The sequence below is a fragment of the Ovis canadensis genome, chromosome 11, assembly GCF_042477335.2.
Source record: "Ovis canadensis isolate MfBH-ARS-UI-01 breed Bighorn chromosome 11, ARS-UI_OviCan_v2, whole genome shotgun sequence".
Taxonomy (NCBI): Eukaryota; Metazoa; Chordata; class Mammalia; order Artiodactyla; family Bovidae; genus Ovis; species Ovis canadensis.
Window position 1 is genome coordinate 45,432,528 of NC_091255.1, and position 14,794 is coordinate 45,447,321.

The 14,794-nt window shown below is 57.9% G+C and overlaps 1 protein-coding gene across 1 annotated transcript; it reads right to left on the bottom strand.

The window, feature by feature from the left end:
* Positions 1–2,016: 2,016 nt before the first annotated feature.
* Positions 2,017–6,066, bottom strand: NXPH3 (neurexophilin 3). Its single transcript, XM_069542416.1, has 2 exons — positions 5,876–6,066; positions 2,017–3,499 (listed from the first exon to the last, which is right to left on the bottom strand). Exons 1-2 carry the CDS (start codon positions 5,927–5,929, stop codon positions 2,795–2,797), a joined length of 759 nt encoding a protein of 252 aa, XP_069398517.1. The 5' UTR covers positions 5,930–6,066; the 3' UTR covers positions 2,017–2,794.
* Positions 6,067–14,794: the final 8,728 nt, after the last annotated feature.

Here is a 14,794-nt window from a genome sequence, read left to right on the forward strand (position 1 = left end):
ATCAAGGGGGCAAAGGTTGGCACCTTCATAGCCAGATGCTTAGTGTCCTACCCTTTGTGGGGATCGGGGGTGGGAGCAGAAGTGTCTGGTGATTGCAAGATCAGCAGGGCGCAAGGACTATTTCAAAAGAATTATGATTCGGGAGGAAATTTGTTAGCAAGATCTTAACTGAGAGGAGCCGCCGGTTACCGGGAAGGTGGAAAAGGAGGGATGCGGCAGCAGAGTGTGCACACGGGTGAAATGAAGTTATTAAAATGAACCCACCCCTGTGCAGGCGGAATGTGTGCCAGGCAGGCCAGCCCTCCAGCTGTCGGCAGCATCTGGCTCTCCGCAGGAGGAGAGGAGCCAGAGAGGTTGGGTCAGAGTGCCCCCAGCCCTGCTGACAGTTCAGCCAGGCTGGACGGGGGAGGAGCCCAGTACAGCCACAGGGCTGAGGGAGCTGCTCAGGGTTGGTGTCCAGTGTGTGTCCACAGGTGGGACAATGCAGCAGAATCCAGCAAGCCCAGACCCCCAAGGGCAAGGCCAGGCCCCTGTCCCCAGGGTGGGAAGGAAGTGGGAGGCATGGAAGAGCTCTCAAATCTCTGCTGAGGAGAGAGGCCCTGGGAAGCACAGTGTGGTGGGTGGGGAAGCGGCTGGGATGGGAGCATGGGCTCCGGTCACTTGCCCTTCCTGGGTCACTTCCTACAACCTGGGGTGACAGCAAGATGGTTTCTATGGCCCCACAAGCTCTGTTCTGTGCTGTGAGGGCATAGTCTGTGCTGAGTGCTGCTGGGCAAGGGAGATAGGCTGGGGTGGCCAGAGCACCTTAGGACTCTCCTCACTCCGACTACCTGGCCGCAAAGGAGGCAGGGGGCCTGTGTGCCGCCCTCCCAGGAGAGCAGACCTCGAGTGGCCTCCAGAGGGGGCACCACGACCTTGGCTCCTGCCTTCCCCTCATGAACCCCCAAAGGGCCCAGCTGACTCACAGATGAGGTGCCCTCCTGTGGGCCAGAGCACAGAGATAGCCGCTTCCAAGCTCCTACTGTCCTCCCCCAACGCCCCGGCCTGTTCCTCCCCAAGCATGTTAGACTGGAAACCAAATACCCGATTCTCTGATGGGACCCTTCCCAGGAGACTTCCGCAGAGGGGGCCACAAAGGGACTCCGAGGACGTGTGCGGCCCTCAAAGTGTGCTCCCTGGGCCAGGAGCATCAGTGTCTACCTGGGCACTCGCTTCTCCTTAGAAAGGCAACTCCTGAGGCTGCGCTCCAGACCTGCTGAATTAGAAACAGGGGTAGAACTCGGAAGTCTGTGCTTTAACAGCCCTCTTGGTTCAGAAGCCCAATCACATTTGAGAACCTCTGGGCTGGGCAAGCTCCTCATTTTATAGAGAAGAATGAAAACAGAACCAGAGAGGACAATGGACTTGCCCAAAGCCACAGAGCAAATATTGACAGAGCATTGGTACCCCAGTGGGCCCACCCAAATGGCAACCCAGGAAGGTGACCAGGATCACCCACCCTGTGTGGCCCACCCACCTGCTAATTCTTCCTCCCCAGGTGCTTGGCAAATGCCAGGCCCACCCAGCATCAGCCCAGCTTCTGGGGCTAGGTGGGGGCGGGGAGGGAAGCCCTGGAGCATCAGCTCCAGCAGCTGTTGGAGCTCTGCAGCTCGGCCTCAGGAAATGTCCTGCTGACATCTGAGAGACGCCGGCCAGACACTGGGCACCTGGGGCTCTCCCCCCACCCCCCTGTCCCCAACAACTCAGAGTCCGATATCCAGGAAAGCTTTATTCCCTGCTCGGTGAACAAGAGTCTGCACACACAAGTCGACCATCAAGTGATTTCACAAACCCCACCCCCCCACCCCCACCCCCACAGACAGACACTACGGGACAGGTCCAGCACACCCACCACAGTGTGGCCTCGCCCACCCTGAGCAGGCCACGAGGGAGGCAGCATCTTTATCCAGGCGAGCCCTGGGCTGATGGGCAAGGCTGGCTGTGGAAGGCTCACTTGCTGGATAAGGTCACTCCCAGAGGAGCCAGCAGGGGCAGGACGGGGGAGGAACACGCAGCTCACGGGAGGCTTCCACCTGTGGCCTTGGTGCTGGGAGAATCGCCATTGTCCTGTCTTACGGACAGAGGGGTACTTCAGCTCGAGGGTGGGGTGGGGAGGAATGGCAAGAGAAGCGATTTTGGAAAGGGGAGGCCTGGCTAGGAGCAGGTTCCCTCTCTGCCAAAACATCAAAGACTCCAAGGGTCACCACTTCCGCCTCAAGCCGAGCTCAGACCACAGTCCAGGATCGGGGCTCAGGGCTGCCCCCTGGGTGGGGCTGGAGAGTTCCTGCTGCTGGCTGCCAGGACGCCCCAGCTCGACCATCCTGCGGTGCTCACTTGGACCACACTGACGAAATAATCTCCTCATTGCTGTTCTTTCTCAGGATGGCAAGGAGGGAGCCAAGATTTTAGGCTCCTCTCAATAACTATTGGTCTGCCTGCCCCAGGGGATTCCTGGACCCGGCATCTTTCTGTCGCTCAGTGGGAAAGCCCTGTGAGGCCACCCAGAGAACCCACTCCTTGGCCAGCGCTCCTGTGTCCTGCTCGCTCCACAGCCTCAGGTTGGGGCCAGCACCTGCAACCCCTTCCCCACCACCTGAGACCCGGTTCTGGCCACACTTGGCCTCTCCTCCTCTCCACCCCGGAGCTCCCTGCCTGAGGCCCCTTCCCTTCCCTGCCCAGTATCCAGACAGATGGCTTCCTGTGTGGGCAGGCCTGTCCTTCCAGCCCTGGCCTGCCCTTTGTGGCCTGCCCAGGGTCACCCAGAGGGGTAGTAGGGAGTGTCGCTGTGGTAGTTGTAATCCGGGCACACCTTCTGGACTAGCCTGTAGTCCGTGCTGTAGAAGGCGATGTAGACGCAGACGACTTTGAAGGGCTGGGAGCAGCTCCAGGTGGCTGAGCTCTGAGCGTGGTCTCGGGAGCAGGTCTTGGCTGGGTCATGGGTGCAGAGCGAAACGCGGCGGCCCCGTTCCACCTTCTCCCACTCCATCCGGCAGTTGAAGATTTTGGAAGCTTTGGCTTCGATGAAGATCTGCTGCTCCTGGTGGAACTCTACAGCTTTACTCGGGGGCACGAGGCTGATGGAGATATTGCCCTGGCCTGTGGCATTGTGTCGGAAGTGGACACTGAAGGTCCCGTTGCCGTGGTCCACGATCTTCCCCGTGACCAGCAGGTTCAGGGCTACCGTCTTGATGTTGGAGTAGAAATCACCCCAGCCAAAGATTTTCTTTACTTTGGCTGACGGCGGGGGGCTGTGGTTTGGGCGACTGGGGGGCTGCCCAAGGACCCCCCATGCCTCCCCAGGTGGAGCCAGCAGTCCTAGGAGAGTAGAGTTGGCCATGTGGCGGGACTTAGGGGACATGTGGCCCCGCTTTCGAGGCATCCGGGGCCGGGCCTGGCTCTCAGAGTCATCATGCTCAGGGTCCTCTGAGCCTGGCGGGCCGTCATCCTGGCCGCAGATGACCTGCAGAGGGAGTTGGGAGGAGAGTGAGCACCTGGGTCCTCCTTCTGAGGACTCAGGAATTCCAGCCCACCACTCCTTACCACCAGCACCGTCTCTCTGCCCCTCCCTTCCACTCTGACTTGGGGCCGAGGGGCCCCGGCACATTGCTCACTTACACTGGGGGTTGGGTGTGCATTCTGGCCTGTGTCATGGTTCCATCTCACGTTCTGACACTCAGGTCATGCCTAGCTCCTCTCACCACTGTGCTGCCTCTGGCCACTATTCAAAGTCTGGAAGGATGGTGGGGAATTCTCTCCCGGGACCAAGGTTGCAGAGGTACCCAGCTTCTCCTCTTAAGAAAGCTCCAAGTCTAAAGGGGGAGGCCCAGCTCCTGATCTCGGGAGAGCCTTCATCAGACCGCAGTACACCCCTCCGTTGACAGAGCAGTTGTTGTCTAGGAGAGATACAGTCTCCACCTCTGTGATATTCCCAGGCTAATGGGGGCGGTACACTGTCTGCCTTCAAAGAGCCCCAAGCCAGGTCGGGGTGCTCCATCTCTCTGCTGAGAGAGCCCCTCGTTTGACAGGGGAGGTACAGCCCTTGCCTTCGGGAACTTTCTAGTCTGCTGAATGAGACGCCATTCCTGCACTGGGGGAGTTTCTACCCTCAGAGGCAAAGAGAACCAACAGAGGATAGAGAAGAAAACAACCCAGTGAAGTTCTCTCTCAAGCACAAATGCGGTTTAGGTTTTAATGGGAGGGTTTGAGGGAGACCTGGGTGAGTTCCATAACCAGGATAACCAAACTCCACTGATGATAACATGCCAGGACACGACATACTAGGAGGGAGCTCTTCTTATTCCCATTTCTCAGATGGGGACACCAGCCTCACAGTGTACATCACCACAAGACTAGGTCCCTCAGGGTCAGTCCTCCTAATCCACTATACCCCCAGGCTCTCAGACCAGATGGGTCCTTCTATGGGAGTTTTATCCAAACCCTACCCTCATCTTGGATCTCTGGAAAGCTCTGCGGAGGCTCGGATGGCCTCTGCGGCATCCGCTCTACTGACAGGCAACATCTGGGGAGCCTTCTTAAAGGAGCTGTGGGGAGGGTCAGCAGGACAGCCTGACAAGCTCAAACACAGGACAGCTCAGGAGGGCACCGGGGAATGGACCAGGTTCCCTGAGGACAGCTGCCCAGCGTGGGTATGCTCAGCTTTTCAAGAAAGGCCCTCTGTGTCTCATAGCCAGCGCCAGGTGCACCAGCTCACAGCTGGGCAGCATCTGGACTTGCTGGGACCTGGGATAAGGATGTGGAATGCCTGAGGTTGTCATACGCACGGCTACAAAGGGGTTCGGGGTCTTCATGTCCCCTGTTCTGGCCCTGGCCATGTCTGCGGTTGTGCGCGGTGTCCCTGCCTGCCAGGACCCAAGGGTGGGGGAAAGGGACAGCAGGAGGGGAGGGCCGCGGGGCTGGGGTCAAGGCAGAAGACGTGTGCGTGTACTTAACCCTGAGGGGGCGGGGGTCACAGCTGAATGTCTGGAGGATGAAGAGAAGGGCCCTAGGGGGAGATATGACAAGGGAAGGGTTCTTCCACACAATGGCAAAGGGGATTATTGTTTTGAGAAGACCCAGATGTGGCTCTGAGGCTTCTCCACGACAGGATTGGTAGGTGGCGGTCGGTCGGAGGGGATTCGCGCCCTGAGCTGGGGTCTGGTGTGGATTCCCCGCGTCCTGGGCCGCCAGGAAGACGCGAGCGAGCGCACGGGGAGCGGGCTTCGGGCGCTCCGCTCAGCTGCCGCGAGCGCCCGGGGCGGGAGCCGCCTGCCCAGGTCCTGTGGGGCTCGGGCTGCGCGAAGCCGGGAGAGGAGAGGAAAACAACAGGCAAGGAGGGAGGGAGCGGGAGGGAAGGCGGGAGCGAGGGACGCGGGGGCCACCCCCCGCCTGGGCCAGCTCGTGCGCTGGGGGCCCCAGAGCGCGGGGCCCTCCGGGTCCCTCCGCGTCCCCGAGGTCACGGAAAAGCCCATGCCCCCTACCCTGGCAGATCATCAGCTCCACAGCCACCCTCCACTACCCTTCCGCACGGCCCGGGGCCCGGGAAGAGGTCGAGTGACCCTTGGCGACGTCTGCGGGCATTTTCCCTCGTGCCCGTCGCACCTCCCGCCACCAGCGGCCGAGTAGGTGGGCCAGCCCAGCACCCTCTCCCCGCCCCTATTAACCCTTCCTGTACAGTCTCCGGCCTCGGACCCGCCCTCTCCCCCAGCCTCGAGGCTTCTCCTCCATCCCCGGGATGTTGGGGGGAAGGGAGAAAGTTTTCGGGCTCGGAAGCATCCCGCGCTCTCCCCCAGTCCTCCCAGCCCCCGCCCCTCCGCGCCGCTCCCCGCGGATCACTCACCAGATAGAGGCTGCCCTGCACTAGGAACACGAAGCAGCAGCGAGTCAGTTGCATCTTCCTCCTTTGCTCTCGTGCCCCTTCCTCGCGTCTGTTCCCTTCAGGGTCCCAGGCCCTTCCTCACCCCTGCTCGCTCTTTCAGGCGCGCCGTCCCATGCTCCAGTCCCCCGGCCCCCGGCGGCCCTCCGCGCGGCCAGCCGCCCAGGACCGACCCCGCCCCCTTCGGTCCAGCTGTGCAGCCGCCGCCCCCCTCCCCGGTCCAGCTGCGCGCGGCGCGGCCCCCTCTCGCGGCCCCAGATGTGCGCCCCGACCGCCTCGAAGGGCCCCAGCTGCGCGGTGGCTCCGCGGCCGCAGATATGCCCCCTCGGTTCCAGCGGCGTCGCTCTCGCCCAGATGTGTTGGGGACCCGCGCGCGCGCTCGCCCCAGAGCTAATTCCCCGGGCCAGATGGCCCCTCCCGCCCCGTCGCGGCGCGCCCCCTGGCGGACGCCCCTGGCCGCGCCAAGCCCCGCCGCCGCTACCCGCGCTGCCTCCCGCCAGACTGGAGCGCTCCTGGCGCCCAGGCGGCTCCCGCTTCCTCGTCCCTCCCACCACCGGCGGCGGCGGCGGCGGCAGGTACTGTGAGCCCAGCCGGTACCTCCGCAGTTAACTCCTCCCCTGCCGGCCCGCAACCCGGGGATTTAGGACGCAGGGGGCAGGATTTGGGGGCGGAGTTCACTCCGCGAGGCAGGGAGAGGGTGGTGACCTCGGGGATAGGAACCCTACTAATTCCAACCCTGAGCAGGGCCTCTGTTCCTGGTAAGGAGCACTGAGAATCTGCTGCCCTGCCCTGAACCCCAAGAGACCTGGAATGTGGAAAGATTATTTTTCCCAAACCCCGTTACAAGAGAGCCAGAAAAGAAGGTCTTCCTTCCGTCTCCACAGCCCAAAGTCCACCTCTGTCTGCAAGACTTGCTTTTGTGCTGGGGGAAGTTCTTCTGGGTGTCTAGCCTGAACTCCTTTGGTTATAATCTCAATTCCTATCCTCTTCTGCTTTACTCAGAGGGGCTGGGATAACCCTCCCCACCTCCCCCCAGTACCTCTCAGTCCAGTCGCTGTGACAGGAAACTTGACTGGAGTCTTGGGATGAAAAGGCAGCTAGGGGCCAGGCTGGATATCTGGGGCTGGGGTCAAGGGTAAGCCTCCTGAGAAGCTGAGAAGTGAGGTGAGCAAGGCCCCTGGAGGCTGTACCTCCATTCTTCACTCTGCCCTTCCTATGAGGGATGTGGGGTTCCTATGCCAGCAGGGTATCTGTCTCAGGTTTCTGCAACCCTCCAGGGCAAGAAGGAAGAAAAAGACCCTCATTCGAGATTGCAAAGTGGGGCCCATCCCCCATTGCCCCACATCTCCACGTTGTCTTCTTGGAATTGCAGGGCCCCTTTAGTCCTTAGAAAAATCAAAGGTCAAGTCCCAGCACCCAGCACTTTTCACAGGCTGTGAGGCTGAGGAGGTACCCCAGCATTTGGAACAGCCCCAGCCTGGGCTTGGCCCATGGGGCAGGGTGGGTGGGCACTCTGCTGTGGCCCTCGAGGCCCAGCTTGGTCTCTGGCTGCAGCCCCCAGCACGCACCCAGCCTCCTCCCCCACCATCTGCCAGGCGGGTGCATGGGGAATGCAGATGAATCTTAATATCAGCCTGGGCCAAGTGCGATGAGGGAGACAGATTCTGCAGAACCCAGACAGCGTCACAGGGCCCCCTGCATTCCCCAGGCACCCTGGGCAGTACAGGAGACAGCAGCCCTTCTCTGGGGGTGGTGGGGGGTGTGCATGTCTAATCAAAGACCACCCCCCACCCCAGCAAAGCCAGGGGAGGAAGGAACAGATAAATCTTTGTCTGGCCTCTGAGCCTCTGGTCCGGCTGGGAGGAAGAAGCTGTTGGCCTGAGCGTGGGCAGCTGGTTCCGGCGCTCAGCTAGGCAGAGGCGTAGCTGGGCCCACTCCTTGTCCATCTCCAGAAGGTCCTATCCCCAGGAGAGCAGTGTGACCCAGCAGAAAGAGCACAGATTTTCAGGCCAGACAGTCCTGGATTCCATTCCGGGCCTGGCTGTGTGACCTTGGGCAGGTTGCTCTGGTTCTCTGAAGCCAGTTTCCTGATCTGTTGTTGCAAGAACTAAATGAGACAGAATGTGGAAGCAGGGTGCAGGCACAGTGGCTGCGGGCAGTCATGGCGTGCGATAAAGGGAAGCTCTTTTCTGCTGCCCACACATTTGCTCTGGCTGAGCCTCCTGCCAGGCTTGCCCTCATTGCCCTCTCAGTCCTTCCTGACTGACTCTCTCTTCCTTCAAGTTTCCACTCCGCATTCATCCATCAACCACTGGCCAAGCCTGTCCTTGGTGCCAGGCACCAGGCCAGGGGTTGGGATACACAGATGAATGGAACTCCATCCCTGCCCTCAAGGATCTCACTGGCTAGTGTGGAACTGAGACATGAAAATCAATGATTATAACTCGGTGTGGTGAGTAGAAAGATCCTTCCAGCAGTCAGTACGTATACTCCAAGGACCGTGTGGGTGTGGGTGGAGAGGGATGGCTTCCTGGAGGAGGTGGTGCCAAAGGACGAATGAATGGTCTAAGATCTGGAGGCTAGAACCAGAAGCAGTTTGCTGTTACTGGAGCTCAGAGGGGAGGGGAAGAAGTTGGAGCAGGAAGCTGGTAACAGCTGATCCAAGGTCTTTCCTGTGGGTCAAGGGGGTTAGGACCTTGAAAACATTTTGAAGGGTTTTAAGGGGGGCTGGTAATTATAGTCAGATTTGCATTTTAGAACGTTTTGGAGAATTCACAAGAAAGAGGAAAGACTAGTGCTCTGGAGGGAACCAGTTAGGGGATAAATGCAATCTGGGGTGAGAGAGACGGGGAGACTGGAAACATGCTGGGGAGGCAGATCAGGATTGAGTTGTTGCTGAAATAAGGGAGGAAGGGAGACAGGGAGTCAAGTCTGATAACCAAGTCTCTGGCTTGGACAGTAGGCAGGATGCTCTCTGAAGTGGGCATTACCAGCGGTGGGGAGGCAGGTTGGTTCCCGGGGGGTTGGCTTTGGTCAAGTCAAGTCTGGGTGCTGTTAGCCAACCAAAGGCAGAACAGAGTCTAGCCTGGGGTACTAGAGTGTGGATGTGCAAGTAGAACAAGGGGCTTGGATGGATTTAAGGGGTGGGCAGAGGGCAGAAGCTGGCAGCCAGGGGCAAGGAGGGTTTGTGGGCTGATCCCAGAAGCAACAGAAGCAGTGGGGCTCTCACATGAGTGTGCCAGACTGAGGCAACTGTACACATGCGGATGCCAGGTCCCACTCCAGGGTCAGCAGACGGGAGCTCAGGACCATGCATTTTTGCCCCTTTCCCAGGTAATGGCCTCTGGACTTTGATAAACTGATGTGTGGGGAATGTCAAGAAAGAGGGAATGAGCAGCAGCTCACAGGAGCAGAGCAGCCTGGCATAAAAGAGACTGTAGGGTTTGGCAGAGGGTCCTCTGGGAAGTGGCCCCAACACTGTTTCTTCCAGCTGCTCCCAGGATGGGAAGACAGACCACAAATTCAGTGACCTTTGCACAGCTGTGCTGGAGGTGACTAACCCCAGATGTGTCTGCCATTCAGGGTCACCTCTCCATATCCCTAACCCTCTCACCCGTCACACCCGGCATACAGCAGGTGCTCAGTGAAGAGGGTGGAACTCAATGTGCTAGTCCTGCCCTTGGCCCCCAGCCTCCTTGGTGCCTTCTTGCACCCTGGATGTGGGTTGGCTGGGCATTTGCTTAGCACTTCTGATGCTTTCACTTGCTTCAGTCTCACCTTTGGAAGAATCCTGTCTGTATCCCTCCCCTCCTCTCTGCCACTCCAGTGCTGCAGTAAAAAAAAACACAGGGGTGCCTGATCAGTGCTTATTGAATGAATAGGAAATGGGGCTCCTGATGGTTTGAAAGGCAGAGAATGGATGCCCTTGAGCCAGCTGGAGCGGAGAGGTCGCGGGAGAGGCGGGAGTAGATCATTGTTGCTAACAATCTCTCCTGTTTACCTGGAAATTTGCAATTTTTGAGTGTTATGATAGAATGCTATTAGAGGAAACCAGGGGAGCCCAGAGGGAAACCCTAATTCTAATGAGGAGGCCAAGGACAAATCCTAGAGAAACTAGTCTTATGATATGTGGATCAGCTGAGGTGGGAGAAGGAAAGAACCTTTCAGGTAGAGGAAGCAACTCATGCAAAGGCCAGAGATGAAAGAAAGGCTGGGAATGGGGTTCTGATGAGAACAAGATGAAAGATTCATTTGTTCCACAAATAGTTATCGGATGTCTACTTTTATGTTGGGTCCTGGGCTGGGTGTGGGGGTACAGCTGTGATTGAGAGATGGCAGTCCTTCAAGTGGAGAATTTGGGCTCTGGGAGAGACAGAGAGTAAATAGCTAAGCATATGAAAATACAAGCTCTGAGATGTTGACAAGTGGTGTGAAGGAAGAAGACCAGCCAGTTTTGAGTGAGAGAGGAACTAAGGAGGGGTCCCACTTTCCCTGGAATTGGTCAGGGGGAGGTCTGTGAGATGTGAGGTTGCAGCTGGGATCAGAAGGGTGAGGAGGCCTCGCCAGCTATCAAGCTAGGGAGGGGCCTTCCAGGCAGAGGGAACAGCGCATGCTAAGGCTCAGAGCCTAGGAAGAGTTTGGTGCTTTGGAGGAGCTGAAGGCAGTGAAGGAGTGGGGAGTGAGAAGGGGGCAAAGAGATGGGCAGGGCCTGGATGGCCCAGGGCTTTACAGGGCTGGTGAAAGGTTTGGGTTTTGTCCTATGATTACGATGTTTTGTATTACAAACTTCTAATTTACAAGTTTTAAACAGGGAGCAGACTTGCACTTAGAATGATCACTAGAAAGATCACTCTGCTGGCAGTAGATTTAAGAGAGTGGATGATACTAGGAGCCTGGAGGTGCTGGTGTCCTGAGTTAGGGCAGATCCCCTGGGGATGGAGAGGAGGGGATGGTCCTGGAAGACATGTAAGTAGTGGGATGAAGAGGAGTTAGGCTCTAGGACAGTGGTTGAGGAGTCAGAAATGCCCCCAGCTTTCTAGCCCGGGGACACAGGATGAAGGGCAGGTTTGCGGGAGATTGCAGTGCCCTGCCCTGGACAGGCGGTGTTAACTGCTTCAGGTGCTCAGGCGCAGTGAAGAGCTGGGTGCAGGGTGGAGGTCCCACTGGAAGGTTCAGGCTGGGAGGTGTGCAAACCTCGAGAGTTATCAGAGGTGAGAGTGTGAGGGACTCCCAAAAGACGGACAGTGAGGGTACAGTGGGATGCCAGGGCCAGTTATGCAGGGAGGAGTGACCGCAGCGGGAACAGGGGGGCCAGGAAGCAGGCGGGAATCCCCCGGCCCCAGAGGCCTGAGGGAAGCTCCCACTAACATCCCACACTGTGCTTGCCTCTTTGAGGGGTCATTTTGTCTGTGCCCCGGCCTCTCAAGGGACTCTCCACCCAGGAGGGCTCTACACGTGGCTGCGTGGCTGTACACCCACGCGTGCTTTCTTGAGAGGAAAGGGTAAGAACGTGGGGTCCAGGATCCCTGGATTAGGGCCTGGCCCTGAGACTGGCTGTGTGGGTGATCTTGGGAGAACATCTTGTCTTCTAGGGGGGCTGGCACTGCCAGTCTAGGGAGCTGGCACTGCCCCTCTCTCCGGGTGAGGACTGCGAGGGTGAGAACATCTGGTTCCCAGTGGGCACAGAGTACCTCGGTCTTTTGTCTGCACTGAGCTGGTGGAAAGAGCTTTGTAAACAGTGAAGCCCTTGAACATAAGGAGTCTGCCTGTGCTCCTTTCACGGTACAAACCAGAATGTTCGGAGGTGAGAAGCAAGGGGAAGAAAACAGGCCCTGGGCCGCTAGACCGCGGGGCACCTGGCAGGGACCCCACACCTGACACCAGGTCAGCTGTTCTCCACCTGTCGGCTGGCCCCAGGTCGCCGTGGTCAGCGCCAGCTCCCACCGGGAGGACGCGGAGACCGCGCGGGCGTGTCGAGTGGGACGCGAGTGGGGTCAGCGCGCCGCCTGGTGGTCACTCGCGGCGCCGCCTGGGGGCGCTTTGCCGCGCCAGGAAGATGACGCCGCACCCGCCCGCTGTGCTCCTCTGTCTCTCTCTAGCGCCAGAGCCTGGCGCCCAAGCGCTTGGTGGAAACTGCTGAAGCCAAGGGAGGGCCTGTCCGGCTCGGAGGCGTTGTTGAGCAATCGAGCTCTCGGGCCAGATTGCCTGGGTCCCAATCCTTCATTTGTCACTGTGACGGGTAAATGCCTTCACCTCTCTGTGCCCAGCCTGTTCATGGGGATAGTTAACAGTATGCACGTATAAGCTTGTTGGGAGCAGCGTCTGGCACATAGAAAGTGCTCAGTGAGTGCCACCTGTCGTTATATTTGCATTCGGCTACTCATTCAACCTCAGGTGTTCACACGTCGCTGTCGGATCAGGAGCTTGGCAGGGAGGCGGCTCTGGGGTAGTTATGGTCGCGACTGAGTCAGGGAGAGGGGGCGTCCACCTGGGCACAGAAAGGGAGCCTCGAGTTCTTTATTTGTGAAAGGGTCAGCATAACATCCGTAACTGAACAAATTCCACTTTCTTTTCACGGAAGGGGCGCAGGGTGGGCGGAGAGGCGGGGCGCCCTCAGGTTCCAACGCTCACATGCGCCCTGGCCCTCCAGTTCGTCTCCACTCCAGGTCACAGCGGCCAGAATTCCGGGACACGTGCCCCTCTGGACCCCCGACGGACACTGGGTCCAGAGCACCCAATGGCAGCCCTCCGGAGGTCGAGGCGTCCTTCCTGCAGGGTCCCTGGCACCCGGCATAGAGCTAGCCGGGGCCCGCGGCCCCCCAGGCGTGCGTCCAGAGGGCCTGGCTGCGCCTTCCATTTCCAGGCCGATGGTGACGCCTAGCGGTGGAAGGAAGGACTACCGGGACCTCCCCTCCATTTAAGGAACTCCTATCTAAACTCTTGGGCACCCCTAGGTGGGGGTGCGGGGGAGTGGCGGGCAGTGTTAGGGGGCATTGAGATGTGGAGCAGACACTGTCAGGGTGATCCCAGAGGTGACGGGCTCCCAGAGCAGCGCTGACCTGGGTTTCTGTTGGGGAGATGGGATCAAAACCTTCCAATTCCTAAGCCGATTAAAGATGGGGCAGGGGTAGTCCAGGGGCCCTCAGGAAGGGGCAGGGTTGGAGTGGGAGCCAAATGAGACCCCAGAGAATTCAGGAGGAAGATTTCCATAGTATTCTCTTTCCACCCCATTTGGGGTCATCACTGCTCCCCTCCAGTGCCCCAGCCCTTCCCAGATTTCAATGTAGGGCGGTACACTGGGAGATGAGTCTGGGACTGGCCACAGCCTGAAAGGGACCTTAGTCAGGCAACTCCCAGGAAGGATCAGTGCAGCTGTGAAAAGGCCGCAGGAAGGACGCCATGGAGGTGTTTCCTGAGTGCCCACACCTGACTAGGGAGATTCTGCCGCCTTTCAGGCTTGAAGGGCGAGGACTGACCTCGGCCCAAAGGTATAACCTACTCACCCTTGAATGTCAGGCCCTGCATCAGCCAACTCTGGATGTGGGATTTCACAGGCTGCCAACTCCACGTATACAGAATCATACTCCTCACACCCTGGACCATGGTCTTGCCTCCTGTGTTCTTCCTTCCTTGAAGGGCCCCATCATCTACCTCGCTAGAATCTTGGTGCCAGCCTTACCCCCAGTCTCTCTTCCTGATGTCCAGTTGCATCTCTTCCAACCCACTGGAGGCTTCAGGACTCCATCCCTGCTCATTAGGACCACAGCAGCCTGGATGGGTCTCTCCCAGTCATTCCTTAACCTACTCCAGAGTCAAAGGAAAGATACAAACGAGATGGTCTTCTGTTTCATATCCTTGGAGGACTTCCTACAGCCTCAAACTAGCCAAGGCATATTGAGAACACTCATGAAATGGTACCCAAATTCTCTCATTTAATCACACAACACCTCCTTGGCTTCCTTCCTGCTGCCTCTTCACAGCTGCACTGACCCTTCCTGAGAGCTGCCCAACTAAGGTCCCTTTCAGGCTGTGGCCAGTCCCTAGTGGGGGAGGTTCTATTATCGCCACATTTTACAGATGGGAAAACAGAGACTTCAGGAGATAAGGTGGCTTCCCCAGAGATCCATAGCTAATACTCTTCAGAGCTGGGATTTGGACCCAGGCAGCCCATTCTTTCACTCAGCACACCAGTGTGTCCTAATGTGAAGTATTTGTTGTGTTGGCTGGGATATTCCTTTTTTTTTTTAAAAATAGTACAGATGAACAATTTTAGTTTTTGTAGAAATACGTTTCCATTTAAGGCTTCTTCTTCTATTTTATTTTATTTATAGCAAGGGATACTGGTTTCCCATTTATGGAGGTGATACAAAGTGACTTTTTAAAATGATTTTATTTTAGGGAAAAAGATTAGCTAACTGAAAGCAAAAGTGAAAGTCACTCAGAAGGCTCTTTTTGACCCCATGGATATACAGTCCATGGAATTCTCCAGGCCAGAATACTGAGGTGGGTAGCCATTCCCTTCTCCAAAGGATCTTCCCAACCCAGGGATCGAACCCAGGTGTCCTGCACTGCAGGCAGATTCTCTACTGTCTGAGCCACCAGGGAAGCCCAAGAATACTGGAGTGGGTAGCCCATAGGTTCTCCAAGGGATCTTCCCGACCCAGGAATCAAACTGGGGTCTCCTGCTTTGCAGGCAGATTCTTTACCAGCTGTGGTACAAGGGAAGCCCAACTGAAAGCAAAGTAGTAAGTATATGACAGGCCAGGTAGAATGTGGAGATGGGATATGAGAGTTGGTGCGCTGGCTGCCACACTGTGCTTCGCAGAAGGCAGACACGCTGCAGCACACTTGTGAGCACTCTGGCCCTGCTTGTTACCGATGCGG